Source organism: Rhinopithecus bieti, unplaced genomic scaffold (assembly GCF_001698545.2).
Source record: "Rhinopithecus bieti isolate Rb0 unplaced genomic scaffold, ASM169854v2 scaffold_5478, whole genome shotgun sequence".
Classification (NCBI taxonomy): Eukaryota; Metazoa; Chordata; class Mammalia; order Primates; family Cercopithecidae; genus Rhinopithecus; species Rhinopithecus bieti.
In genome coordinates, this window is record NW_016805008.1 from 1,578,155 (window position 1) to 1,604,887 (window position 26,733).

At 39.4% G+C, this 26,733-nt stretch overlaps 1 protein-coding gene across 9 annotated transcripts in view; it reads left to right on the forward strand.

Annotated features, from left to right (window-relative positions):
* The window catches only part of HHLA2 (HHLA2 member of B7 family), a 114,117-nt gene that overhangs the window by 19,340 nt on the left and 68,044 nt on the right, over nucleotides 1–26,733 (forward strand). For 6 of the 9 annotated variants that reach the window (XR_001885326.1, XM_017870864.1, XM_017870868.1 and 3 more), the window contains exon 2: nucleotides 13,063–13,140. The exons of 2 other annotated variants lie outside the window; for them this stretch is intronic. Coding sequence is in view for 1 of the 7 variants with exons in the window: in XM_017870871.1 (XP_017726360.1) it covers nucleotides 13,097–13,140 (44 nt within the window). In the remaining 6 variants the exon portion in view is untranslated. Of the gene's footprint in view, nucleotides 1–13,062; nucleotides 13,141–15,575; nucleotides 15,630–26,733 lie in introns of those variants that run through there. One more of the 9 variants, XM_017870865.1, reaches the window with a different exon arrangement.

Sequence of the window (26,733 nt, forward strand, 5' to 3'; positions counted from 1 at the left end):
AATAAGGAACATTTGAAATGTCAGCATTTTATTTCAGGAACAGGTGAGCTATTGCATTATCAGGCTTTTATTTATTTATTTACACCCTACATCTTTCGAAATTTGAAACAGCTTATGACAAACAGTAAAAAAAAAAAAAAATGAAAAAAAAAGATGAAAGAGGAAAGAGTAAATATTCCAGCCAGAAAAGTCAACATAGTTGCTGTGATAAAGTATAATCCTGTGTCTAAGATTCTTGGAAACAGGGCAAGGTGAGAAACAAATTATAAAATCTTTAATATTCAGAAAGAAAGGAAAAAGTTCCTCTGGTTAAAAACAAGTACTAAGGTGGCCAGATACTGGGTCAGGTGCCAGAGGCAAAACTACATAGGCATGAATGCTGTTCTCATGAAGCTCACAGTCTAGTAGGCATGATAAATATTAAATCTATCGATATATAACTAATTATGCTTTGCTTTTGTATCATTTATGGAAAAGTAACAGTTCCTAAATTTGCTTAAATGTCTCTGGCTTAGAATCCTTCCTTGACTCCCCAGTCAGAGACCTGAAAGATTAAAAGGCATCACCCAGGTTCAGAGACTAAGAGAAGTGATGGGGTAGGCTGGAGAACCTGCAGACAACTGGTATACCTCGGAAGAGTGTGGCCCAGAGGATGCTAGAAAGGCAGACAGTGACAGCTAGGTCAACCACATCCCAATGCACTGATTAAGCTTTACTTTATCAAAGGAAAAATATGGGTTTAGGTAAACAGCTTTTATTTCTCCAGAAGTATTGGCTTTTATTTTGAAATTGCTATGCTTACTAAATTGCACACTTTAGGCCCTATTTTTTTTTTTTTTTCCAAATAAAACTTGGCAACCCTATGTCAGTTCCCGAAAACCATTTTCTTTAGGAATTTAACTGGTCCATGAAATCCAAAAAGCTGTGAACATTGGTCCACTAAGACCCTCAACAAATATGGCTGGAGAGATAGGAGGACAGAAAAAGTTTAGAGGTGAAGCATGACTTAGTGACAGGATTTCTTCAGGAGACTAAGTTAATGTCTTCTAAGCACAAAAATCATGGCTGTCGTGGACAGTTATCAAGATTGAACAGTGTACTAGGCTCATGGGGTAAGTAGAAATTGCAATCCAGTCCTGGTTCCTCTCACCAAATCATGTACCATGGTAGGAGGCAGGGTCTACCTGGAAGAAGGGGAGCCTTTTGTCTTTATAGGAAGACACTGTGGCCAGTGACAGCACATATTCTTCCTGTGATCCAGCTTAATCCAAGGATAGAGCTTAACGAGTCTGTGGAAGTGGATATACGGTGTGCAACTAGGATCTCTGTGACATTTCCAACCAGGATTTTTTAAAGTATACACATATTCTTCATCATCCTCTAGCAGTGTGGTCTAAAGTTCCAGCTGTTGCTGATTAATGATGGATATATAGGCTTTATAAATTAAGCAGGCAAGTGGAGGAGTGAACAGCAGTGAGGGAAGAAGGGAATATCTAGATGTCCCAGCCCTTGAGGTTGGTACTTTATTATTTTACATAGGCAGGATGTAAGTTTATTAATAGAATCCCGATTAATCAAATCTGTAAGAGGGTGAGGTAGCCAGGATAGTAGGGAGATTACTTCTTTTTTTTTTTTTTTGAGATGAAGTCTCACTATGTCGCCCAGCTTGGAGTGCAGTGGTGCAGTCTCGGCTCACTGCAACCTCCGCCTCCTAGGTTCAAGTGATTCTCCTGCCTTAGTCCCCGAGTAGCTGGGATTACAGGTGCACGCCACCATGGCTGGCTAATTTTTGTATTTTTAGTAGTGACAAGGTTTCACCGTGTTGGTCAGGCTGACCTCGAACTCCTGACCTTGTGACCTGCCCACCTCAGTCTCCCAAAGTGCTGGAATTACAGGAGTGAGCCACCATGCCCGGCCCGGGAGATTACTTATTAAAGAAAATACTGTTGGGCGTGGTGGCTCATACCTGTAATCCCAACACCTTGGGAGACTGAGGTGGGTGGATCACCTGAGGTCGGGAATTCGAGACCAGCCTGACCAACACGGAGAAACCCCATCTGTACTAAAAATACACAATTAGTCGGGTGTGGTGGCATATGCCTGTAATCCCAGCTACTCGGGAGGCTGAGGCAGAGAATCACTTGAACCAAGGAGGCCGAGGTTGCGGTGAGCTGAGATCATGCCACTGCACTCCAGCCTGGGTGACAGAGTGAGACTTTGTCTCAAAAAAAAAAAAAAAAAATCAGTACTAGCTTTGACTATAGCCAATTTTGAATTTGGTCCTTATGGAGCAATATTTTTCTTCAGACCTCATTACAAAGCAGAGTAGAATGGTTCTAGATAATAGCTTTTCATGGAGGGTATAGCCAGTCATCATCAATGGCCATGGATAAAATCCTAACTAAAAATTCTACTTTGACAAACATGGTCTCCTAAATATGTGTACCAGGACACCTTAGCTGCAAAGTGGATCCATCCATCCATGGGTTACAGGGCAAACTGACCTTCTCTATGGAGTTCTCTTATAATTCACCAATTATGTTGGAAACTGTGCTGAAAACAATGCCTGCACTTAGCTAATGCTCAGTCTAATTCCTGGAAATATGCAATCACCCAAATTATTTTCCTTTTCCCCCAACATCTTTTTCTTCATATTATACTAATTCATGTTCATTGAGGAAAAATTAGAAAATAGAGAAGAAAAAAAATCATCCACAACTCTATCATGTAAAGAAACAACACTAACATCTTATTCATGCTGTCAAATATTTTCCTACCCACATGTATTTTGTCTGTGTCTGTCTTTAACTAAGATATAAGTTGTGTTGATCCTGCTTCTTACAACCTACTTTAGATCAGCTTTACTTCCATCCTACACCATATGGAAGTGCATTCTCCAAGATTCCTGGAATTCCTCAGAGATATATATTTATCTTTGTTTCTTTGTCAGCATTGGTTATGACATCTCATTTCTTTCATTTTGTAGCTATTTCCTTATCTCCACTTTGCAAATAGCTCCATTCTCCCAAACACATACAACATCACTCACAAGGCAGCTCTAAGTTCTTTGACCACTGACTACCTTGTTCCTATGCTCTTTCTCTGTTCCTTCTCTCTTCTCTTCTTGCCTTCCCACATCCGAAATTCCTGTTTATTTCTTATTTATGGTACCTCAGGAACATGCCTTGATGAGGTAGTTCAGAATATGAGGGCCTGGGTGGGAAAGAGGCAAAGACCCTAAAAGAAATTGTAGTGATAGCTAGTAAAACACTTTTTTTTTTTTTCTCACACCACATTATGTACTTGACAAAGACGGAAAATAGTCATGCCATATTCACATTGACACCCTCACCTACCTTAGCTCTATTGTCGAAAATAGATTTAAGCTAATTTGGCCATTTTACAGTCATCAGGTTCTTTTTGTTAGTTATGTTGTTTCCATCGATTAGATTATCTGTAAGGGCACTCATAGTCTCTACTAAGTGCTTCGGCTCAGTCTGAGTTCTGCCAGTCACCATAGCAATTGTGAAAATACTCAGCCTTCTGCTCTGGGAGCATAATTGACAGGCAGTGCAAGCTGTTGAGCCTCTGAATCTACTGCTTCATTTACACTCAGGTCATGCTTCCCATGGCTGCTCCCAGCTCCCAGCCAATCACTGAGCACACTTGGGGTTATTAATGCAGGTCCCTTATGGTAAGTGTTGACTCCTCTCTTGTATGACCTTGGCATACAACTTCTCCACTGGTCGGGCTGAAGCTTTCTTGGAACCCCACTCTAATCTGAGACTCTTCCCACTTGCTCTTCCTTCCTTCCTCTACTCTTTTACAAGTGTTAGAACTTTATTATGGTCTTAAGCTTCTTCTTGCCTTCTTCAGTTCCCTCTCCTTGTCCTTCTTGGATATTCTACCAAAAAATTTTCTACAATAATTCTGTTGTGGCATCTGCTTCTCTGAAGAACCCAAAATAATACACACACATTTAGCAAGTGACCATAAAGAGTCATAAAACCCGTTCTTGCAAAACTTGGTGATGTACCAAGCTCATTTCTTTTAGGTACTTGAAGGTCCTTTCATGACAAGTTTACTAGAGGCAGACACTAAAATATTCTAGTGCTAACTGCTCTTGTGATTTCTATCATACTCCTATTAATGCAAGAGCAGATGTGCCTGTACATTTTACCAACAATAAAATATTTTGAGTATCTCTTTTGCTAGTTAGCAAACCCGATACTAATGGAGTTAGTTCTCATTGAAGTACTTGTAGTAGCTGCTTCTAAAGCACAGATTTGTGGGGTGCTTGCTCTGAACAAGATTCTTCAAATATCAACTAACCATCCCTGGGGAGCAGATTCAACCCATGCATGCATGTACATATCACATGGCCTATGCATATTTGAAGTAAATTTCAGTATAATGTCGACTTTACCCATGTCAGTAAATAGCAGCATGTCATGACTGCATAATGGTCAATTGCATGAATATCCCACTTAATTTAATAAATTCTGCAAGATAGGGTATTTTGGGCCCTTAAGTTTTCACTGTTTCTGATTTAGCAAATCTGTATACTTTGCACAGTGTCCAACTTTTCATAGACTATTTCCTAGAAGAATTATTGACTTAAAAAGCATGGCCAATTTTAAGGTTTTTGATATTTGTTGCCAAGAAGTCAGCCAGGAAGTTTGTTCCAATTTACACTTCAACCATTTCTATATGAGTAGGCTTATTTCTTTTCCTTTTATTTTCTGCATGTGAAATTATCTGTAAAATGTACAGTCCAAAGAACAACAGAAAAAAACCTAACCCTTGAATCCTCCACCAAGGTTATGAAATATAATTTACTCAGTTGGTGCAAAAGCAATTGCAGTTTTTTTCATGACTTTTAATGGCAAAGACCATGATTACTTTTGCACCAACCTAATAGAATCTTCCTGCGTTTGCTGATTCTCGTCATATGTCTTCATGCCTCCCCTCTTCACAGGTAAATCGTCTAGAATTTAGGGTTATGCATTCCCTTGGTTTTCTTCAGAGTTTTGATAGTTTAATGATAGAGTGTGTGTATATATATATAACTATATGTAGTCCTAAATATTATATAGATTTTTAAAATGTGGGTGGCAAATACAAAGCTAGTTGTGTGAGGAGAGTGTGATCACCACTGTTAGGTAAAGGTGTCTAGGACAAGATGAACTTGACAGTCTTCTGCATCCTGGGACTTTATATGGGGGCTTTCTGGTGTATTCAGAAGGCGAGACCATGAGGCTCACCACAGTCCATACATTTGCAAGGACTGTAATGCAAAGCAGGTACTTACCATGTGATCAGTGGGAGTGGCATGAATTACCCTGGGTTTCTTGCTGCTAAGCTTGTTCTAGCTCACAGAAGTCAGTGAAAACAGAACACTTTGGTAGAATGAATAAATGTCCACAGCTGATTTAGGCAGCAGGACCTGGAAGAAAGAATAAGGAATTTATTAGCAAATTGTTAAAATCACTAGATTTGTATTTGGCCCAGTCTCTCCAGAATATTTCTCCAGGTGTTTAAAAAAAAAAAAAAAAAAAGACTGTGCCAAAGCAGTGGGGATTATGGTCCTAACAGGGAGAGGCATGTCCTTTTAGATTCACTCTTCTCCAGTCTGGTCCAGATTCCAGCTAGCATTTTGGAATGTCTGTTCACCATCCTCCTAGGAATCCCTTTACTCCTCTTCTCTTTTGAACTAATTTCCTATATCACGTTGTCATCTTTCTTGATTTATACTTTTATTTTGGTGGAGCACATTTTCCCATAGCTTCTTGAAAAGGGAGGATGGGTAATACATTTATTTTGTTTTTGAGATAGTGCATGTCTGAAAATGTCATTCTGTCCTCCCAAGTTTGGGAGTTTGACCATACTTGCAAGTTACAAGTAATTTTTCTTTAGAATTCTGGATGTGGTTGCATTTTCTTTTTGCTTCCAAGTCATGCTGTTGCAAAGTCTGAAGCCAGTATGATTCCTGGCCCTTTCTATTAGCGTTTTTCTCCTGGAAGTTAACGGACTCTTCTTTTTCTCTAGTTTTCTGAAATTTCAAAATGGAGTATCTTTGTGTGAATGCTTTCATCCACCACTTTTATTCAGTAAGCTTTTTTTCAGTAATAGCAATTCATTTATTGTTCTGGAAAATTTTCTTAAATACTTTTGTTTTCTACCCTGTTTCCTGTTTTCTCTTTTTTTATAGATTTTTTAGAGTTGTCATCTGATTTTAAAAATATTTTTTGTTTATTTTCTGCCTGTGTCTATTTACTGTCTAGAAGACATTCTCTACTTCATTTTCTAACCCTGTTAATGACTTCTGCTCTTATGTTCTCAATTCCAAGATGTCTTTTCTGTTAATTTCTTATGCCATTCTGTTCCCTTTTTATGAATGTAACGTTTTCTTATCTCTCTGAAGATGTTAGTTATAGTTTTAGTTCATCTGGTTTTGTTCATTTTCACCCTCGCTTGCTTGCATATTTTTATTTACTCCAGGATGTCTTTTTGTAAGGGGGGTTGGTTTTGTTTATTTCTGTCTTCTGTGACAGCTTTCCTCAGGGTATCTGGTAATCCCTCGATGTCTGCTTAACATTAAGAATGAAGGAAGCTTGTTGGAGGCTCTAAGAGCTTGGACTGTGGGCCATGCCTCTCAGGTGGAAGTCACTGTAGGGTGATGTAGGCTGGGGGATGGGCTCGGTCTCTGGATTCAGCATTAGATATCTGTTTGATAAATTAGTCTTAACCTCTACCTTAACTCTAATCTGTGCCTGGACCATCAATTCACACATTATTATGCTTTGTTTCTCCATGGAACAAGCCTCCAGATTTCTCCAAAGAAAGGGACAATGTTCAGTAAAGTGGAGTGCAGGACAGAATCTAGGGGGTTCAACTTCTTAAATAGTTTAATAGAGTCTGACTCTATTTTTTATCTTTGACTGCTGAGAGCTTTCATGCCCACCTCCTCCTTCCTCTTCTGCCCCATATTTGAGCAAGCTGGTAAGAAAGCTGGTGCTGCACCCTGGACACAGCAGAAAGTACAACCTATGTGGGAGAGTGGATTTTCCCTCATCCCACCCCCTACCTATGATAAAAACCAAGGCTACTTATTCTCATTTTCACTTTCAAGACATTCTCAAGCCCATTCCAGAGTAGCCTGGGTGTTGTCCTACTATGTTTAGAAAGTTCCATGATGTAATACAATGTGTTCTCATCTCTTGGTATGTACATGGCGTCATCAGCCAGGACATCTCACCTGTTAATTGGGAGGGGGCCATCCCACCTGTGTTAGATGGCTATAAGAAATAGCTTTCCGCCGGGTGCGGTGGCTCAAGCCTGTAATCCCAGCACTTTGGGAGGCCGAGACGGGCAGATCACAAGGTCAGGAGATCGAGACCATCCTGGCTAACACAGTGAAACCCCGTCTCTACTAAAAAAAAAATACAAAAAACTAGCCGGGCGAGGTGGCGGGTGCCTGTAGTCCCAGCTACTTGGGAGGCTGAGGCAGGAGAATGGCGTGAACCCAGGAGGCGGAGCTTGCAGTGAGCTGAGATCCGGCCACTGCACTCCAGCCTGGGCGACAGAGCGAGACTCCGTCTAAAAAAAAAAAAAAAAAGAAAAGAAAAGAAAAGAAATAGCTTTCCTATGAGGTTTTCTTATCTTGGTCTTTTTTTCTTTTTCATTACCAGTTCCAAAGCAGTTCCTATGTCTTTCTAGTGTCTTTTGAGTAGCTACAATGGACGAGCTTGGTGGAGGCTTTCACATTTTCCCATTCACTAGAGCTGTTTTCTTGGGTCTCTAAGTCAGTTACCACACTGCATTTTCTCTCGTTCGCAAATTTTGCAAATTTTTGCTTGATTTTTCTTTTTTTGGGGGGGGGGCTCTCTTCTTTTCTGCTTTATCCATGTTCTTAAAAAAAAAAAAACTTGCGCCCATAAGTGGGGGGGTCGTGGTTGGGGGAGCAGTGAGGTGGGGGGATGTTTCATGGAATCAGAAAGAATGAATAAGACCCACTATTTGATAACCCAACAGGGTGGCTATAATCAATAACTTAATTGTACGATTTTAAGTAACTAAAAGAGTATAATTGGATTGTTTGTAACTCAAAGGATAAATGCTCGAGGGGATGGATATACCATTCTTCATGATGTGATTATTTCACATTGCAGGCCTGTATCCAAACATCTCATGTACCCCATAAATATATACACCTACTGTGTACCCACAAAATTTTAAAATTGAAAACAAAATCCCTTCCCTAAATTTTATTGAGTTAAGGAGATAAGAAACAAAATTAGAGGCGTGTATTTAAGCTGCTGTCTTAACCCAGAAATCCTGAGTGGGCTCATTTCTTCACACCTTGTCAACAATGGGTGCTTTTCCTATTTATTTAGTAAATGGATTTCCCTGAAATCCGTACTATGTTCTAATCGCTTTGACAACCCAGATTATCCATATTATTCGATTCTGGTCTAAACTACTTGTTCATATAACTAAAAGTCTAAAGGACAATTTCATGATTTGTGGCAGATTCTTAAATTTAGCCATTTGGTTTATCCTAAATTTGCTTCCATTTTTTAGTAGTGCTCTATTGTAATGCAGATGGAAAACATCACAATGTTCTAGAAGGGAGCTGAAATGAAAATGAATTATCTATACCTATCTCCACTCCACTTATGTAAGGGAAATTGAAAGATAATCACTTCATGGGTATCCATTTAAAATAAAAGCCACTTTTCTTTTCTTATTGGTTGTGAAAATTCCACCCATCTTTGGAACAAATTTAGCAGTGATTTACAATTTTTGGTTAAAAATGCCAGACTTAAGATTTCAAAATGCAATCCTTTGTTAGAAAACAATGATTTCATCAAATGGTAACTCTACTTTGTCTTACTAGTTAATTCACAGGTTGGTGAATCTTTATATTATTAAATGTAATTCAAAGGTTATTTTCACAGTAAAAGCATACAGAGAAAAATTAGCCCCTGCCTCTCATAAATACCAGAGTCCTGGTCTCCCCTCTCAGAGGCAGTGGGCTAGATTAAATTTATTATTACATATGTTTTGAGAAATGATTTATGTGAGCACAAGCATGTATATGAGTATGTGAGCTTTTTTCATATAACTAGAGCATACCATTTTTTCTGTTCCATGCCTTGTTTTATTAACTATACATTGCTGAAGATTTTACTATATCAGCACATTTAGATCTTCCTTATACTTTAATATTTTTGTGAAAATAGAATAAATACAGAGAAGTGCACAAAATATAGCTAAATGAATCAACACAAAGCAAAAGCCCATGAAATAACCACCTGGTTTGCCAGGCAATCAAGCACTCCTAGGCTTTCACGAGGCTCCTTCATGTCCCCTCCAAGCCACTACCTTCTCTCTCTCTGTCAAAGGAAAACACTTTCTAGCTTCTATGGTAATCCTGTCCTTGCTTTTCTTTAGTATTATACCTAAGTATGCATCCTTAAACAGTACAGTTAAGTTTTGCCTGTTTTCAGAATGTCAAGTAATTCAAATCATACAGTATGAGTTATTTTGTATCTGACTTACTCAGTGCTTTCTATTCATCTCATCTATTCTAGGGCTTTTATATGCTCCAAAATTTTCCTTCCTTCTGGGCCTTGCTGCAAATTTGTAATTCTGTTTTTCCCCTACCTCTTTAGAAATTATACATTCTATAATTCTTTTACTTGTGAACCACAAAATTATGATATACCTCATTGGTTCTTAAAACTTTACATTAATTGGTACTTGACACTTTTCATGGGCAATGAAAAGATTCTATATTCCTTTCAGACAGCTCACTTTTTTTTTTAGCCCCTTCTAAAGCCTTAAGCCATTATTAGGTACTTTAATTCTGTCTTTAAAATATGAATGTCAGTGTGTTTTATTTATGTTTAAAATTCATATATTTAAAACCTTATTATTGTCATTCATCTCATTTATTTTTTTAGAAAGGCATTTATTCAGTGTCATGCTCAGACTATTACATTTAGAAATAAACAGCATGGGTGCAAAAAACAAAAAACTACATAAACTCTATGTTGGAATGCTTTAAACTTTCCACAAACAGAAACTAAAATAACCTCTTATGCAATTAGTCACAAATACAGTTCTTCAGTTTTTTGCTGATACACATGAGTATTGTCTTAAATGTGTCTTCTTTGCAGCAGCTAGGCCCTGTCACCACTGTGCTTGGCTGAATTCACAAATCTATTGTAACCTGTACCTCCCCTGTCACTTCTCTGGCTCTCCTCTCCTGTTAAGCTTTGCTTCCTGGCAATAATTAAAACCTTCTGCTACGATTGCTACTGGAACCATCATAGCCATCTTGGTTTTGTAGTTTGGCAAAGTATTGGCCTCCCCCACCATAGGAACCAGAGTTTCTGCCTGGTTCCCTACCTTCATAGGCCCAAAATTTGAAGATTGATTATTATAATTGCCAAAAATCATTATAGCTTTATCTACCTTCAAAACTGTTTCTATCTACTGAATCTATGATAGCCATGCCCACAGCCGCCATTATCTACCACCACCATGGCTGCCACCAAAACCACCACAGCCACTGAAGTTTCCGCTACTACCAAAGTTGGCATTCCTACCAAAACTACCTCCACGACCACCACTCATATCTCTAGAACTACTTTGACCTCTTTGGCCGGATGAAGCACTAGCCATATCTTGCTTCAATAAGGCTTTCTTTGTTTCACAATTGTGGCCATTCACAGGATGGTATTTCTGAATGACAATATTATTCAGGGAGTCACAGTCATCAAAAGTTATGAAAGCAAAGCCTCTCGCCGCTGCCTCAGTCAGTCATGAGTTCAATCACTTTAATTTCCCATAGTGCTCAAAATAATTTCTTAGGTGATGGTCTTCAGTGTCTTTTTTTAAATGCCACTACAATCTCTTTCACAGTTAAGTGGTTACCTGGTCTCTGAAGATCTTCATTTGAGACAGCGCTGTTTGGTTCCACAACTCTTCCATCCACCTTGTATGGTGTATTCATCCATTTTCATGCTGCTGACAAAGACATACTCAAGACTGGGTAATTTGTAAAGAAAAAGAGGTTTAATGGGCTTACAGTTCAGCATGGCTGGGGAGGCCTCACAATCATGGCAGAAGATGAAAGGCACATCTTACATGGCAGCAAGCAAAGAACAAATGAGAACCAAGCAAAAGGAGTTTCCCTTTACAAACCATGAGATCTCGTGAGACTTACGCACTACCACGAGAACAGTATGGGGAAAACTGCCCCCATGAATCAGTTATCTCCCACTGAGTCCCTTCCATAACATGTGGGAATTATGGGAGCTACAATTCAAGATAAGATTTGGGTGGGGGTACAGCCAAATCATGTAAGATGACTTTGTATTCATGGCTATATCCAACTCCATGGTGACATATGGGACAACCCCAAACCCTTGGAGTGCTTGGTGTTTGAGTCTCTCACTGCTACACAGTCCATGAGAGTTCCCATTGCTCAGAATGGCTCTAGAAACGCTCATCAGTTATTTCGAAGATCAACCATGTGAGGAAAAGCTTCTGCAGCTGTTCAGGCTTTTTAGGAGACTCTGACTTAGACATGGCTGCTATGGAAAGAGAGACTTCAATGATGCTTCTGCAGCAACATCCCTGGGGAGAAAGCTAGTCTACTTATTTAAATTTGCCCTATATTCATAGCTCTTCATCCCTTCCTGAATTTGAGCTTCCACCTGGTATCATTTTCCTTCTGTCTGAAAAACACGCCTGTAGTATTTCACTTAGTGCAGTTCTGCTGGTTTCAAATTATGTTTTGTGTGTCTAAGAATTATTTCACTTTATTCTTGAAATCTTTTTGCTACAATTTCGGGTTGGAAGTTATAATTTGGGGGTTGCAATTTTGGGTTGGAAGTCATTTTCTTTGATCACTTTGAAGAAATTTTTCTCTCATCTTTGGCTTCTATTCCCTCTGTTTAAAAGTCAAGTATTTGCCTAATTGTTGTTCTTTTGAAGGCAACCTGCCTTTTTTGTTGTGCCTTTTGACTGCTTTAAAAGTCTCTTTCTCTTTGGTTTTTAACATTTTCAGTGAGGTGCCTAGTTGTTTATCTTGCTTGAGGTTTATAGGGCTTCTAGAATCTGTGAATAAATGTCTTTCAGTTTTGGAAAATTGTCCTTCATTATTTCTTCAAATAATTCCTACACATTCTCTTTTCTTTTTCGTAGGATTTCACTTATTCCTTCTCACTGTGTCCTCTGTTTCTCATCTTTCTTTCTAATGTTTCCATCCTTTTGTTTCTCTTTGCTTCATTCTGAATACTTTCTTACAGATCAATATCCAGGGTACTTGTTCTATTTAACTGTCTAGTCGGGTGTTAAATCAATCTTTTGTTGCTAATTTCAGTTATTTCCCAGTTCTTGTAGTTTCTGTTTGGTTCTTTATCATGGTTTTCAGCTCTCCGCCAAAATTGTCTATCTTGTCTTGTCTCTTTGAACAAAAAAAAGTATGGTTAAAGTCTATATCTAAAAACTAACATCTGAAGTGCATGTGAGTTTTATTTTCAGTTATCTGTTTGATTGTTTTCTTGTCTCCAAGTGCCAGGCTATTTTTTCCCGTGTGTCAGACATTGTATTTGCAAAAATGTTGTAGAGGCTGGCACAGTGGCTCATGCTGTAATCTCAGCACTTTGGGAGGCTGAGGTAGGTGGATCACCTGAAGTTAGGAGTTTGAGACCAGCCTGGCCAACATGGTGAAACCCTGTCTCTACTAAAAATACAAAAATTAGCAGGGCATGGTGGCAGGTGCCTGTAGTCTCAGCTGCTTGGGAGACTGAGGCAGGAGAATCACTTGAACCCAAGAGGCAGAGGCTGCAGTGAGCAGAGATCATGCCACTATACTCTAGCCTGGGCAACAGAATGAGACTCTGTCTCAAAGAAAGAAAAAAAAGTTGTAGAAGTAATTTTCAGCTTGGTATAATATTTTCTTACAAAGGGAATTTGTTTTTATTTTGCTAGTCATCTGGGGCATTGATACTCTGGGATCACCTTCATCTAATTTTATCCACACAGCATGTAGGAGAATACTAACCCTGCACAGATTGTGATGGTGATGTGGAATATACTAAAGCCTAGAAAGCACCTCTTCTGGTAAGTGGGGAGATACACAATGAAGTTTCAGTATTTTCTGTGCAGCTATTTATTTGAAAATTACTGCATGACCAGGAAACATTTCAATTGCTTTGCAAATATTATTAACCTAATTCTTATAACAGTGATTTGGAGGTGAGTATTATTATCCCTGTTACTAGATGTGAAACAGGCAAAAAGGAGTTAGGTAACTTGGACAACAGTACACAGCTTTAAATAGACCTGGGCTTTGAATCCAAGTAGTAAGACATGAGGCTGTTGAGGTGAATTTAGACTTTGCACACTATATTATTCTGAAAAATGGTAAATTTTGGAATTATGGGGGAGGGCAGTTAGGAGTGGCATTTTTTATTTTGATGATTATAAATTTCAAACTGCATTATCTATGTGCCACTTTGATAGTGGTACTGGGGTGTTTAGGAGAAAATTGCAATAGTAGTTGTTATATAGGGAAGGGGACACGCCAGGAAAGATCTCAATTTGTGTTCACTCATTGCTGCAGTTCAGAATTGGGAGGAGGCGGAATTGTGGATTAAGTGTGGGGTCTCTAAAGACTCTTTTGCACTGAGAGCAGCAAGTATGAAGAAATTACATCTTAGAATCAGAGTTTGTGCTGGATTCATGCGTGGGATTTGTTGATTGTGTTTCTCTCTACAATGACTGCTCAGGCTGCTTCAGCATGAACAGTTGGCTCAGTACCCAGAGAGTGTTTGATTAGCTAAGTTAGGATGCAAAAAGCCATACACTATAGAGGAAATTTACCCTGGAATAAATGTAGATCATTTAGTCAAATTGCTATATTCTCAGCATGTTAAGACATCCCTGGGAGAAAATGCCACAGGAGTTTTCATAGAAGTACAAGTAAACAGAGCTTACTTTCCAGGAAACCTGAAAAGCATGACCTAACATGTGATTCAGGATCAGCCAACATGACCTTGGAGGAAAAGAGGTCCTAAAAAAGGAAACATCCTGAGTGAGTCCTGAAACTGATCCTATAGGGGGTTTTATGAGTCAAAACCCTTGGTTGCAAGTGAACAGAAATCAGATTCAAACCTAATCAGAGGCATAAAGTGGGGGAGGGGTGGCCAGCACAAATTACTGTCTTTGGCTTGACTACGTTGCATGTCGGTATAAATTTGTGCTTGCTGGAGTTGGAGAGAGACCCAAAATGTTTTCAGCGGGTCTACATATACTTTAAAGATTCTGAACTTAAAAGGGAGTGGAGGAATGTATTGGCTCATGATACTGGGAACAACAGGCATGGCACTAATTCACAACTGACTGGGTCCGGTCCAGAGGCTGAAAAATTACCACTGCTGCTCTTGCCTCATCACCCACTTTTGGTGTCTGCCCCTCTCTTTGTGGGTGTGTTAACTTCTGCTGCACCTGTGCTTCTCCCATATTGCTATGGAAGAGGGACACTGGCATCTTTCACTCTTCCTAGAGTAGTCAGCCTGGGTCAGGTGTTTATGAACAATCTACTACTGCATAACATATTACTCTAAAAATTAGCAGCTTAAGATAAACATTTATCATCTCAGTTTCTGAGGGACAGGAATCTGGGAGCAGCTTAGCTGGGTCATTCTGGCCTCAGGGTTTTTAATAGGGTTGCAGTTAAGCTATTGGCCAGGGCTTCCATCATCTGAAGGAGCTGGAGAAAATGCTTCCAAACTCATTCATGTGGCTGTTGGTGGGGAGGATTCAGTTCCTTGCCATTTGGGCTCTCTGTGGGGCTATTCATACAGCATAGCAGCTGACCTCTTCAAGAGTGAGTGATCAGAGAGTGAAAGAAACTGAAATGGAAGTCCAAAAAGTGTCTCTTATAACCTCATATCAGAAATGACATATCATAAGTTTTGCGGTATTCTATTAGTTATACAGACCAGCCCTGGTACAGGATGGGAAAGGACTGTACAAGAGTCTGGACCAGGAAGTGATCATCAGGGGCTGTGGTAGGACCACTGCAGGTGCTGTGAAGGCAGAACTCTAAGGTGGCCCCCAAGATTCTCGCCCTCGGTATACACACTGCGTAATTCTCTCCCTTTTAATGTGGGCTGCACCTGTGAACATGATTGAATAGTTACTGCTTTGATACGGTTACCTTTCATAACAAAGGTAAAGGAATTTTGCAGATATAATTAGCAATAGCAATAGATTTTTGAGTTAACCACAAAAGAGATTATTTGGGTAGCCCTGACCAAATCCAGTGAATCCTTTAGCAGAGACTCAAAGACTTAAAGCAGTGGCCCCCTGATGGCCTTGAAGAAGAAAACTGCGATGCTGTGAAATGGTGGGTGTCTCTAGGGTCTGAGGGCCTCAGTGCTACCGCTGCAAGGAATAGAATTCTGCCAACAGCAAGTGAGCTTGGAAGGGGATCCCAAGCCTCAGATGAGATTGGAATCCTGGCTGACAGTTCGACGGCAGTCTGGTAAAAACCTTGAGTGGAGGACCAAGCTGAGCTGTGCCAAGATGCCTGACCCACAGAGATGGTAAGATAATAAATGTATGCCATTTACCTGCTAAACTGAGGGCATTTCGTTATTCAGCACAGAAACATATACAATGCCTGCTTGTGAAAGATAAGGGTTAGGTGAAGGTCTTCTCTGTCCATCTTTCCTCAAACTGTGAATGAGGTGAGGTCCCCAAGGAAAGACAGTGCTGTTAGAGGGACAAGGGGGATGCAAAGGCTGCCAGGCAAACAATCTACAGCTGCCACAGTTTATTAGGGTGTTTCAAACCTGGGCACCCCAGCCGGTTCGAGAATATGTCATCAAGCAAACAGTGCTCTCCACTGCCGTCTAGAACATTGTTCTCAAAATGTGGTCTGTGTACAACCGGTGATGGAACTCTCTGGAGTGTTTGTTAAAATGTAGGCTCCAAGGTCTCACTCCAGATGTATTGACTCAGTCTCTACGGGGATTTGTATTTTATTTATCCTTTCATAGTTTTTATATTTTGAAGATTTTTCAAAATCAAAGTTAAAGGAAACAGAAGTGTGAGCATTTGTTTGCCTTTCACTGAGGTTCATCCATTGTTAATATTTTATCCCATTTTCTCCTCATATACATATTTATGTATATAATTTTGTTGCAGAACCATTGGAAAGTAACAGTAATCATGACATTTCACCCCTAAACACTTTAGTAATATAGCCTACAAATAAAAGCTACCTCATATAATCACATGCCCTTCTCACACTGTAGAAATGAAACATTGACGTATTAGATAAAATACAGTGAAATTTTTCCCATAGGCCTCAAAATGCCCTTTGGAGTATTGTTTCTCAAATTCTGATCCTTGGACTAGTAGCGTTGCGCCACCATATTTTAATAAGAACCCAGTGAGTGACAAGCGCACCCATTTGAGAAGCCCTGTAGCAAGTTTTTGATTGAAGATCTAATCAAGGATTGTATTACATCTGGCTATCAAAGTTTTCTTTATTCTAGCTCAGAGATACTAAAGAGTAGTCCATTTTTTCCCTATTCTTTCTTCCTCTGCTGTCTGCCTCCCCCTCCCCATTCTACCTTGATGAAAACAATTGTGAAATTTTAAAACACTACCATGCTTTTGAAACTAACCACATAAAGTTGTGTAAGTGCTTAATGACTGGTACAAGCAAGATGGAGAGGAATCTTGTGGCAAGCGAGATCACTAAAAGTTGACTGAGGTTTCATGAAAGACGTGGCATTTCTGTAGATCTTAAAATTGTAGACCAAGTTAGTTTCTCTTGATTAACTAGGAAACAAAGGACATTCACTTTAAAAGTAAGCTGGAGTCAACTGAGGAATTTGGTTCAAAACAATCAAAATTTTAATTTTAAAATAATTTCTGGACTCAGAAAAAATGTTAAAAATAATTTCCGGACTCAGAAAAATGGAGGCTACTTAACTGGGCACAGTTACCTCCAGGCAGTGGGACTAGTGATTTCCAACATTTTAGTGTATTTTCTGTAACTCTTCTGCAAAATACATTTTGTAAAATTCTGACTTGCATTATAAATTTCATGTGAGAATTTTCCATAACAGTAAAATCCAGCATTAAAATCATTTCATTAATGTACCTTTGCATATCATAGTTTTCTTTCTCCCCTGTCATTGGACATTTAAGTTGCTTCCAAATCTTCACTGCAATAAGAAGCCTTGTTCATACAATTATTACATCTCTGACTATTATAACAGAGTCCTAACAGTAGAGTTGCTGAGACAAAGCTTACAATAGACTCAAACTGGGGTGTGTGCCCAACTCATGCAGATTCACTTGCAGGCTCTGATAGTACCATCATTCTCAGTCTTAACCCTAACCATTCTGAGCCAGTAATAGAACATCTGGATTCAAGTTGGCTGAAAAGAAACCTGGAAACCTGACATACAAACAGGGAACTCTCAGGTGAGGACCTGGTGCAAAGATGTCAGGCTTCTAAGCTGGGTTTTAATGTTGCTTCTGCTGTTCCTGTCCTTCCTGAAGCTGGTTTCTGCAGTCCTTCCTTGGGTTGTATGAGCAACCTTAGACTCCTTCCCTTAAAAATCCATGGTTTCCTTGTTATTCTGGGTTCCTTTCTGTTGCCAACAAAAAAAGAAACCCCAAATAATATTGATGGCGGATTGTATATGATAGACACCTATAGAATGGTAATATTTGGAGTTAGCCATTGGACTTTACTGGGGCAAAAGGCAGTAAGGCTCCATTCTGTGTTCTGGTGCAGAAATTTAAGAGCTCATGGTAAGTGGTGGCCAAATAGCTAGTCCATTTATCACCCTGAGGCAACTGGGCATCTCTTTGGAAGTGAAACTTTGGGTGTCTGGATAGCTGATGCCAAAATGAAGAGAATGGAGGCTGATGAAGCACCCCAACTTCATAAATTATGTGGCTAATTCTGGTCCAGAGTCACATAGTCATTAAGTAGAGGTGACGTGATTCAAACCCACACAATCTCATGTCATAACCTTAGTTTTCAACCACTTATTTTTATTCTCTTGCAAAAAGCAGCAAAGTCTCCTTTATATGAAAAGAAGTGAATGCCAATGGCTCCTACCCATAGAATTGTCAGATTTAGCAATTAAAAATACAAGATTCCCAGTTAAATTTGAATTTCAGTATAAGTATGTCTGAGGTATTGCCGGGGATATACTTGTACTAAAAAATTATTAGTTTATCATCTGAATTCAAATTCAACTGGACACCCTGGATTTTATCTTGCAACCCTATGTGGTCCAACCCTATAAGTCTTTTCAGTGCTGCTCTCTCAGTAACCAAAATAATAATAATAATAATTAATTTAAATTCAGCACATACATGCCTCAGAGGATAGAGAGAAAAAAAAAATTTAAGAGGAAATTTCAGAAATTCAGATCTCGCTGAAATCGTTGCTATAGTACTCACCAGGTAGTCTGTATTCAATGAGCTAGCCTAGGCAGCCAGCTTTAATTTCAAGTGCAAACCATTGTTGAATGCTGTCCTAGGCTAGATGACATTGAATTCCTTCCCCTTCATTATGCCGGGGTCTTTTTGGCTCAAAAGACTGTAAGAGCTAGTATTGGTTTGGATACATGTATGTGTGTGTCTCTGACCCACCTATCTCTCATTCTGTTCTGCTTCAGGGCCCAGAAAAATCTTTTCTTCCCATGGGAAGTAAATTGCGAAGGCAGGCCGCAGAATCCTTTAAAATGCACATTACTGTTCTTCATAGGCCAAGACTGCAGCTGGGAGGGTGCAATGAAAATGGGATTTCTAAACGAGCAGAGTTAGGAGGAGTCATGCTGAAAACAGACAACTGAAGACTCCAAGTGGGTGTAGCCACAGATTCAAAGGCAATGCAATAATCAGGGCCCAGGAAATGGTCAGAGAGGCAGAAGCCTCTGGCTTAGATTGAACATGGAATCTTTGGGAACCAAACTGATGAGCCAGCCTTTAAGGTCTGTGTTTTATTTTTACTTTTTGATATAAAACAAAACCTAAAACTTTCATTCCCCAAGTGTCATCAGTGTTGTATCAATGCTGAGAAACTAGATGGGAATAAGGTATGAGTATCTGCATGTATATCGTTCAGTCTTTTGAAAATAGCCTAGGATGTGGTGTTGCTTCTGATCAACTATTTTAAATGTATGAGGCAAACAAATTACAGCCACTTGGCTCTCCTACTGAAATAGCCTTTTTAAAAAAGGATGGGGAGCTAATTTGTGGATTCAGGAAGTTGCCAAGGATAGACATCCCTATTATGGACTCAGAGATAAATGTTTTAATTATATTGCACGGGGCCTATTATGAGTAACTTTAACTGACCCACAGGTAGAGTCTATCCAGGAAAATAGCATCCACCAAGTATTTACAACAGAGGGGATTTAACTCAGGGAACTGGGAAATGAAATCAAATATGGTGAGGAGTACAGGTAACAGTAGGGTGTCACTTTCATGCTGGAAGGATGCTATGGGATCCCAGGGGTGAGCTCACCTTATGGAAGCTGGAATGGCAGATCTGCCCATCAGGAGCTTGAGTCATGGAAAAGGTGGCGCTGGTGCCAGAAAAGCTGTCCAGCATGTCATTACTTAATCAGGTGGTGATTCTCACTGCAACTGCTGTTCCACGTGTTGTCTCCTCATTGGAGCAAATTAATGCAGTGACTAAGGCAGATCTGAATACTGAATGATTCCTGTGGCAAATCTTAATATAATTGCAATAAAAGTTTCTAGATCTTGGAGAAAGGCTTTGCTCCCTTTAGCAAGTAATTATTCTTTTCAGAAAATGTATCTGAGTGAATCAGATAGTACACAGTACATGAAGATGTTTGAGTTTTAGATTCTATGATCGAGGATCCAGGATCCACAACAAAGCCAGGGACAAAGTTGAATGTGCCTGGCCACATTCCATCAAACCCCTAAAGAACAAATGAGTTGCATGAGCGGATTGTTTACATGCCCACTGAGCCCACCATACCGCTGTTTCATCTGCAACCTGTGCTTGTGGCCTCATGGGGAGTCCCTTTAACAAGCTACTGAGTACAAAGGATGACTTTTCAGGATAACAACTACCACTGACTATAAGTAGATTTTGCAGCTTTAGAGCCTCTGATAGGGCTAACCCTAAAAGACAATGGAAAAGGGAAAGCCTCCCATTAGGTAGAATATTGGATGATACATCTCATTGTAACTTTACCTGAATGAAGATGAGGCCTAAAGTCAGGCTCTGTAACAAGTTCTTGGGCATGTTGGTCAAGAACATAGAAGACTGACTATAGGATTCAGAAAAAGGATGTGATCATGGAACATTCGAATGGATCCAGAACATGAGACAGTTAAGGAGTGCGTTGAGCAAGCATGAAAAGGAGGCGGAACTGACCTGATGGTATGAATGCCTATTCATGCCATTGAGAGCTGCTGCTTCGGTCTTTCTGATGAGCATCCAGATAGAACATGACTGAGGCAGCCACAAAAGTAGCGATAGGGCCTTTGTACAGACTCCACCACACAGCCTTTCCCTCATCAAAGCAGACCATGTTAATACGATAGCTGAGTGATCCATTGTCAACCTTAGAGACCAGCCCGCATCCCTGATATGGCATCACACCTAGTAAACACAGTGAACTCAGTTGTATTATATCTAGTTGCTCTCATTATGGAAGGGAACAGCATTTCTTTTCCTACTTCCTCCCTGTTGTGCCCCTGCCAGTACTACCAATTGCAAACTTTCCAAATGTTTCATACACTATCTTGTTATCCCACCCAAATTGGCTATGAAAGGAGTTATTTGATCAAAAACAAAGAATGAAGGCAATGGACTAATTAAAATGTAATTCACTGTTTTATGTTCCCTATTTATGAAGCAGTAAGCCTTATGAGATGGTGCAATGGTCACTACAGACAGTGCCGCAGTCTCACAGGGGATCTTCTTCCATCTGATGACATAGCTACTTTGTAGAACACTGGTTAGGCTCTGAACTAGTGTTTGAAATAAGAAACACTTTCCCCACAATTAAAAGACATGGATCTAGGAACCAAGGAGTGAGGAGGGACTGATGTATCTAACAATGATAACTAATTAATCTATTCCCAAAATTTTTACTTGCTGTCCCTCTTACGGTGACCCATCTCTTGTTAGTACTTAAGGAGTGCTTTCATCATGTAATATATACTGTAGTTCTTCTAAATTGGAAGCTAAAACTGGTAATTTGGGCTCTTCCTGCTAGGGGACAACAAATTGCAGAAAGTGGGATACTGTGTTAGCTAAGGTGACTGACCTTGCCTAGTAAGGGAAGATGAAATACTGCTGTACAAATAGATCTAGGAGGAATGTGAAAGGAACTCTGTGGATCCTTACTTTTCCTCATGTGCTCAGTGGGAAAGATTAATCAAAGATGATTGCCCTTCTATGAACAAGACCACTAGGAACTGCAACAACTCAAGAACCAAGGTTCAGGTTATTTCATTAAAAAAAAAAAAAGCTGAGGGGCTGGCCAAAGGTAAGGAGATTACATTATGGGTAACAGCAAAGAGAATACCTAATACTGGTTCTGGCATGGGGGTAAATGGCAGAAAGAAAGATCTGTTTCCTTGTTTGATGTGTCATGACTTAGTGCAAAATGTTTTCTCTCCATATTTTACACAGTGTGCTTGTGATGGTAAAGTATGCCTTTTGGACCAGAGGTTGAAGCGGATTTGAGGGGAAATGGCATTACCAAGAGTAGTACTATTCAAAGTGAGGGGTCTGCAGATTGATGTTTATTACTGGTTCATGATGAGAGAAGTGCAGAACTAGAGTATTTAAAATTATGCTGTCAAGGTGGCATTAAAATTTCTATGGCTATTGTATGTAATAATAAAAATTGAGGCTTGCATTTGATGTTCTTTAATTTCATTTTTCTAGCAATTCATTTTTATTGCATTTTCCCCATGAATTTGTCCATGGCAGATTAGAAACAAAAGTTTACTGCTGCTTTGCTATAGATAGTTTGAGAAACACTGCTCTTAATGAGCAGTGGCCTTGTGAAGTATATTGTAACTCCCAGATGCAGCAGCTGTGGGTAACTTTGGTCACTTGCCACTGTGAAGATGAGCGAGCTTGCTATTGTTCATAGAGTATTTAGGTGGTGTTAGGTGGAGGTATCTTTGTCTATGTGGAATCTGCATGTTTGTACAGTCAAAGTTGAATGAATAGAAATATACCAATGAGTTAACTGAGCAGCTTATATCTTGATATCCTCACTTAATCGCTGGATGTCCTAGTCGTGACCAACTTTCCCAAGAGTGGAAGTACATAACCAAAGTTCACCCACCCTAGAAACTTTAGAAGGTGGAACAGAGACCCATCCAGGTGGAATGTGATTGGAACTGAGTCGCTGACAGAACCCAGGAAGTGTCCAGGGTTCTTGTGTTGACTTTCTTGGAATTGTCTGGGCCTTTGCTCTTTTTGGTGTTTGATTGTTCTTCCTTGAGTTCTGGAGTTACCAGTGTCCTTCTAATTTCCTTCTTGCTTATGTCCTAAACCTGTTTGTTGCTTGTCACTAAACTCACCTTAAATGATACAAAAGGTGTTGCAATTTTAAAGGCATTTGAAAAATATCACCAAGTTGCTTTCCAGGGACTTAATTATCGGTGTATGGCCTCACCAATAATATAAGCCACTGTCTCCAGGTATGTTTCTCAGAACTGAATATAAAAATGTATACAAACACACACATACACATATGTATATATGTAGAGATATCTGTCTCTCTATATATAGAAATATATATCTATATCATAGATATCTAGATTTGATATCTATATATCATATCATAGATATCTAGATTTGCTATCTATATATCAAATATATCAAATATATATATGTATATGACATTCTGCCAGTTTGGACATTGGGACTGTAAAATATTTCACATATCTGAACATTATTGAAGGTGAAATTTTAGGGGATATGAGGTGTCAGTACACTTTTATGTGCAAGTTATAGAAACAAATTTCCAATGTGCTTAAGCAGAGGGATTTTGTTAGCATTACATAGAAGGGAAGGTTACTGGGGTAGTTTATAGAATTGAAGTAAGAAGCATGGGAACCAAGTCATGAGGACATGCTTATTGGGGGCACTCATGTGTGCTCCGGTGCACTTGACTGCTCACCTTCAAGCACTCACCCTCAGCTTTCCTGTTCACTTCTCATCATTGATTGGTTTCTTTCTGTTGAAGTTCTCTTTGTGTGGCAGGAATTATTGCTGCCAGCAGTTCCAAATATATGCTTTCTGTCTACAAGCTTAGCAGAAAGAGCCCTTGTTTAATTTGCAGTAGTACTCTGGCCCTTCTTGGATCACATGTCCCCCTCCCACCTTGGACAGGTTGCCATGATTATTCACACCTGGATTATTTAGCCTATCCTTAGATGGAGTGGTAGAGCAGACCATTGTGATCAACGTGGTTAATAGTCCCTCCAGAATGAGATAAAACAGGGAGGGAGAGTTGTCCTGGAGGCAGGATTTCTGGGCGTGCCTAAATGTCCTCTACACACTTAGCAAGAGCTCTTGCCTTTTGGGCAGATGGATTACATATTCAAATCAATGTTTTCAGGAGACTAAGATGGCAATGGTACATAAGTAGCTTGATCATATAATTTATCATTCAAACGGGGACACTTTTGAAAGTAAAAGAGGCTACTATTAATAATTAATGGAATGCCTGTTTGCCACAGGAAAGCTGAGCAACTGAAAGCAGACAGACGATTTTGGAGTTGTTGCACTAACTTCTGATGTGATACAGGTCTAACAGTAGTTATGACTATAAAACCATACACAGTTTTACAATCACTGTCTACCACTGGCTGGGAGAAAATAACTTTTTGGAACCAGGGATAAGACTCACAAAAAGGTCAAGAGTCACAAAAAGATTAAATCTACACTGAAATAAACTATCGGCTTCTCCATAGTTGGTTCTCAGTGGAATCGCCTTGGGTTGGTGAATCACTGATGTGATCTGTGAGATTTCACAGTAGAGTAGTTAATAGAAGGCCTCAGAGTCATAAGCCCAACTTAATTTAGTCTTGACTTTGTCATTTGTCAATTGTAAGCTTAAGCAAGTTACTCAACCTCTCTGAACCTCAATGTCTTTATCTATAAAATGGAAATCATAATACTTTATGTGATTGTGCCTAGAATTATGGTGTATTACTATATGCTACATTAGTATATAGTACATAATATATATGTAATGCATATATTAGTATATGTTTAGTAATACTGAAAGGTTAGCATTAATACTACCAAAAGGGTTAATAAGATGCAGGAGAAAAAAGAAAATTACTGATTTTCTTCTAGCAGGTAAAATCTCCTATTAAACAGTGTTCATTGATTCTTTCTTCCATCTTTTTTTACTTACGTGATCTGCTCCTCTGATCTGACAAACTTACCACAAGTACAAAAGAACACCCCATTTGTTGGCCAGGGAGGAGTGGCTGGACCTCTCTCATTTGGTTTAAGGATATCTTTGGTTTGTCAGTTGTGTCACTTGGTGCCCTTCAAAAATAGCTTTAGAATTGGTAAGAAAGAAAAATCTGGTTCAAAGGACTTTAAATAGTGAGCATGGAGTGAGGAGTGGCAACAGATGTGGCCCCAAATAAGACTTGCAAGGTAAAGGTAGATGGGAATTAGGATCGTAACTAGAGGGGACATCAGGGTCAAAGAGTGTTACTCAGTGTGTGGGAGCCTGGGGAAGGAGCCCCTCTGTGAAGGGCCAGGCAGATTAGGAGGAGGGCTAAGGTTTAGGGAAAGAGAGGAAGAGAGAAAATTGAGGCAGGGAGGAATTGTCAGAGATGGGTTAAATAGGGAGGAGAGTAGATGACAGAATTTCTGTTTCTCAAAGAAGGTGGTAGCTGATCTTTGGACAGTAAGGGATTGGAAGCCAAAGGAGATTCGTTCTATAGTGACTCATGCTGGGCCTGGATCTCACTGCCTGAGCAGATGGGGGCATGGGTAAAGATGCCCCACTTAAAGAAATCTTCTTACCCTCTAAATCACTCAGCATTGGTTACACATGCCCCTCTCTTGCCTAAATTTGCCAGTCTTTACTAAACTCAGAAAACTTCCTTAGAGAATTTCTAGTTATAGAAACAAATAGAACTGAACAAAGGTTGACCTACATGGTATATCTGGGCAGCTTGATTTATATGAACAGACCACCGTACCCATCTGTTCAAATGCATCAAACTCAAGTTCTCTGCATTTGAAAGTCTATATACCAAATTAAAGCTTTTATATTGCCCCTTCTTTAGTCTTACCTTTAGTGTTGAATTTATAAAGTTAAGGCATTGAAATACATATAGTTATGTCATAAGATGTCAAATTCACTTTTCCTACAAATATTGAAGTTCCAGCTATCTAGTCTCAAGTTATTTTATTCCCTTATAGCCTTATTTTTAAAGGTCTCTTGAAAACAAGGATTTATTCTTTTTTTTTTTTTTCTTTGAAGGAAATAAAGAAACAGGGGTCCTGGAAAGTAAAATAGCTAGCCAAACTCTTTTCCAAACTCTTTTCTTTTTCCTTTCTTTCTCTCTTTCCTTCCTTCCTGTTTCTTTTTTCATGGAATCTTGTTCTGTTGCCCAGGCTGGAGTGCAGTGGTGCAATCTTGGCTCACTGCAACCTCCGCCTCCCAGGTTCAAGCAATTCTCGTGCCTCAGACTCCTGAGTAGCTGGGATCACAGGTGCTCGCCACCACGCCTGGCTAATTTTTGTATTTTCAGTAGAGAAGGGGTTTCACCACGTTGGCCAGGCTGGTCTCCAACTGCTGACCTCAGGTGATCCACCTGTCTCAGCCTCCCAAACTGCTGGGATTACAGGGATAAGCCACCATGCCCAGCCTCAAACTCTTTTCTTGTATAAAAGAAAATTCCCACATTTGCAAGATAATGCTTCAGTTAATAGTCAGTGTTTTCTTTTAATGTTGACACTAAAATAAATAGGAATTTTAAGTTAATGTGGTTTTCTGTCAGAAAACTCCTATAAAAACCATAAGGCACATTAAACTTACTAGAAACTTCCAATGGCTCATAACTAACGTTTGTTTTAGCTTCAAGATTAAAAGTGTTTTTGCTACCATTACTAAGTAAATGTGTGTCTCTTACATTTTACATTACTCTGTTAAAATATAACACATCTTCTTTCAACATTTTGTTGTGAAAGGAGACATTTGGTGTTCGCTGATGTATTTATTTAAACAAACAAAAAAACAGAGCCCAGTTCTTGTGTCAGTAGCTCTTCATCCCTTAGTTTTCTTAATTAATTATCTTCATTTTGTGTTACTTTTGAATGTTTGGAGACATTTGAAAATCCAACTCACAGTAGTTTAAATGTATTACTTAATTAACAGGAAGACTAGAGGTAGAGGCCTCAGCACAGACAGGAGCAGAGACTCAACAGTGTCATCACAGACCCAGCTTCTTTCTATCCATCTGCTCTGTCATCCTTGTTACCGTGACTTCTTAATCCTCCTACTTGTTTCCTCACAACTGTAAGATGGCAGCTCTAGCTCCAGACATCAAATCAATGCTCTGAAAGTAGAGGGAAGGGGTTTGCCATCGTGTTCTGTTCTTGCATCCAATGTAGAGGCTCTCACTTCCATCCCA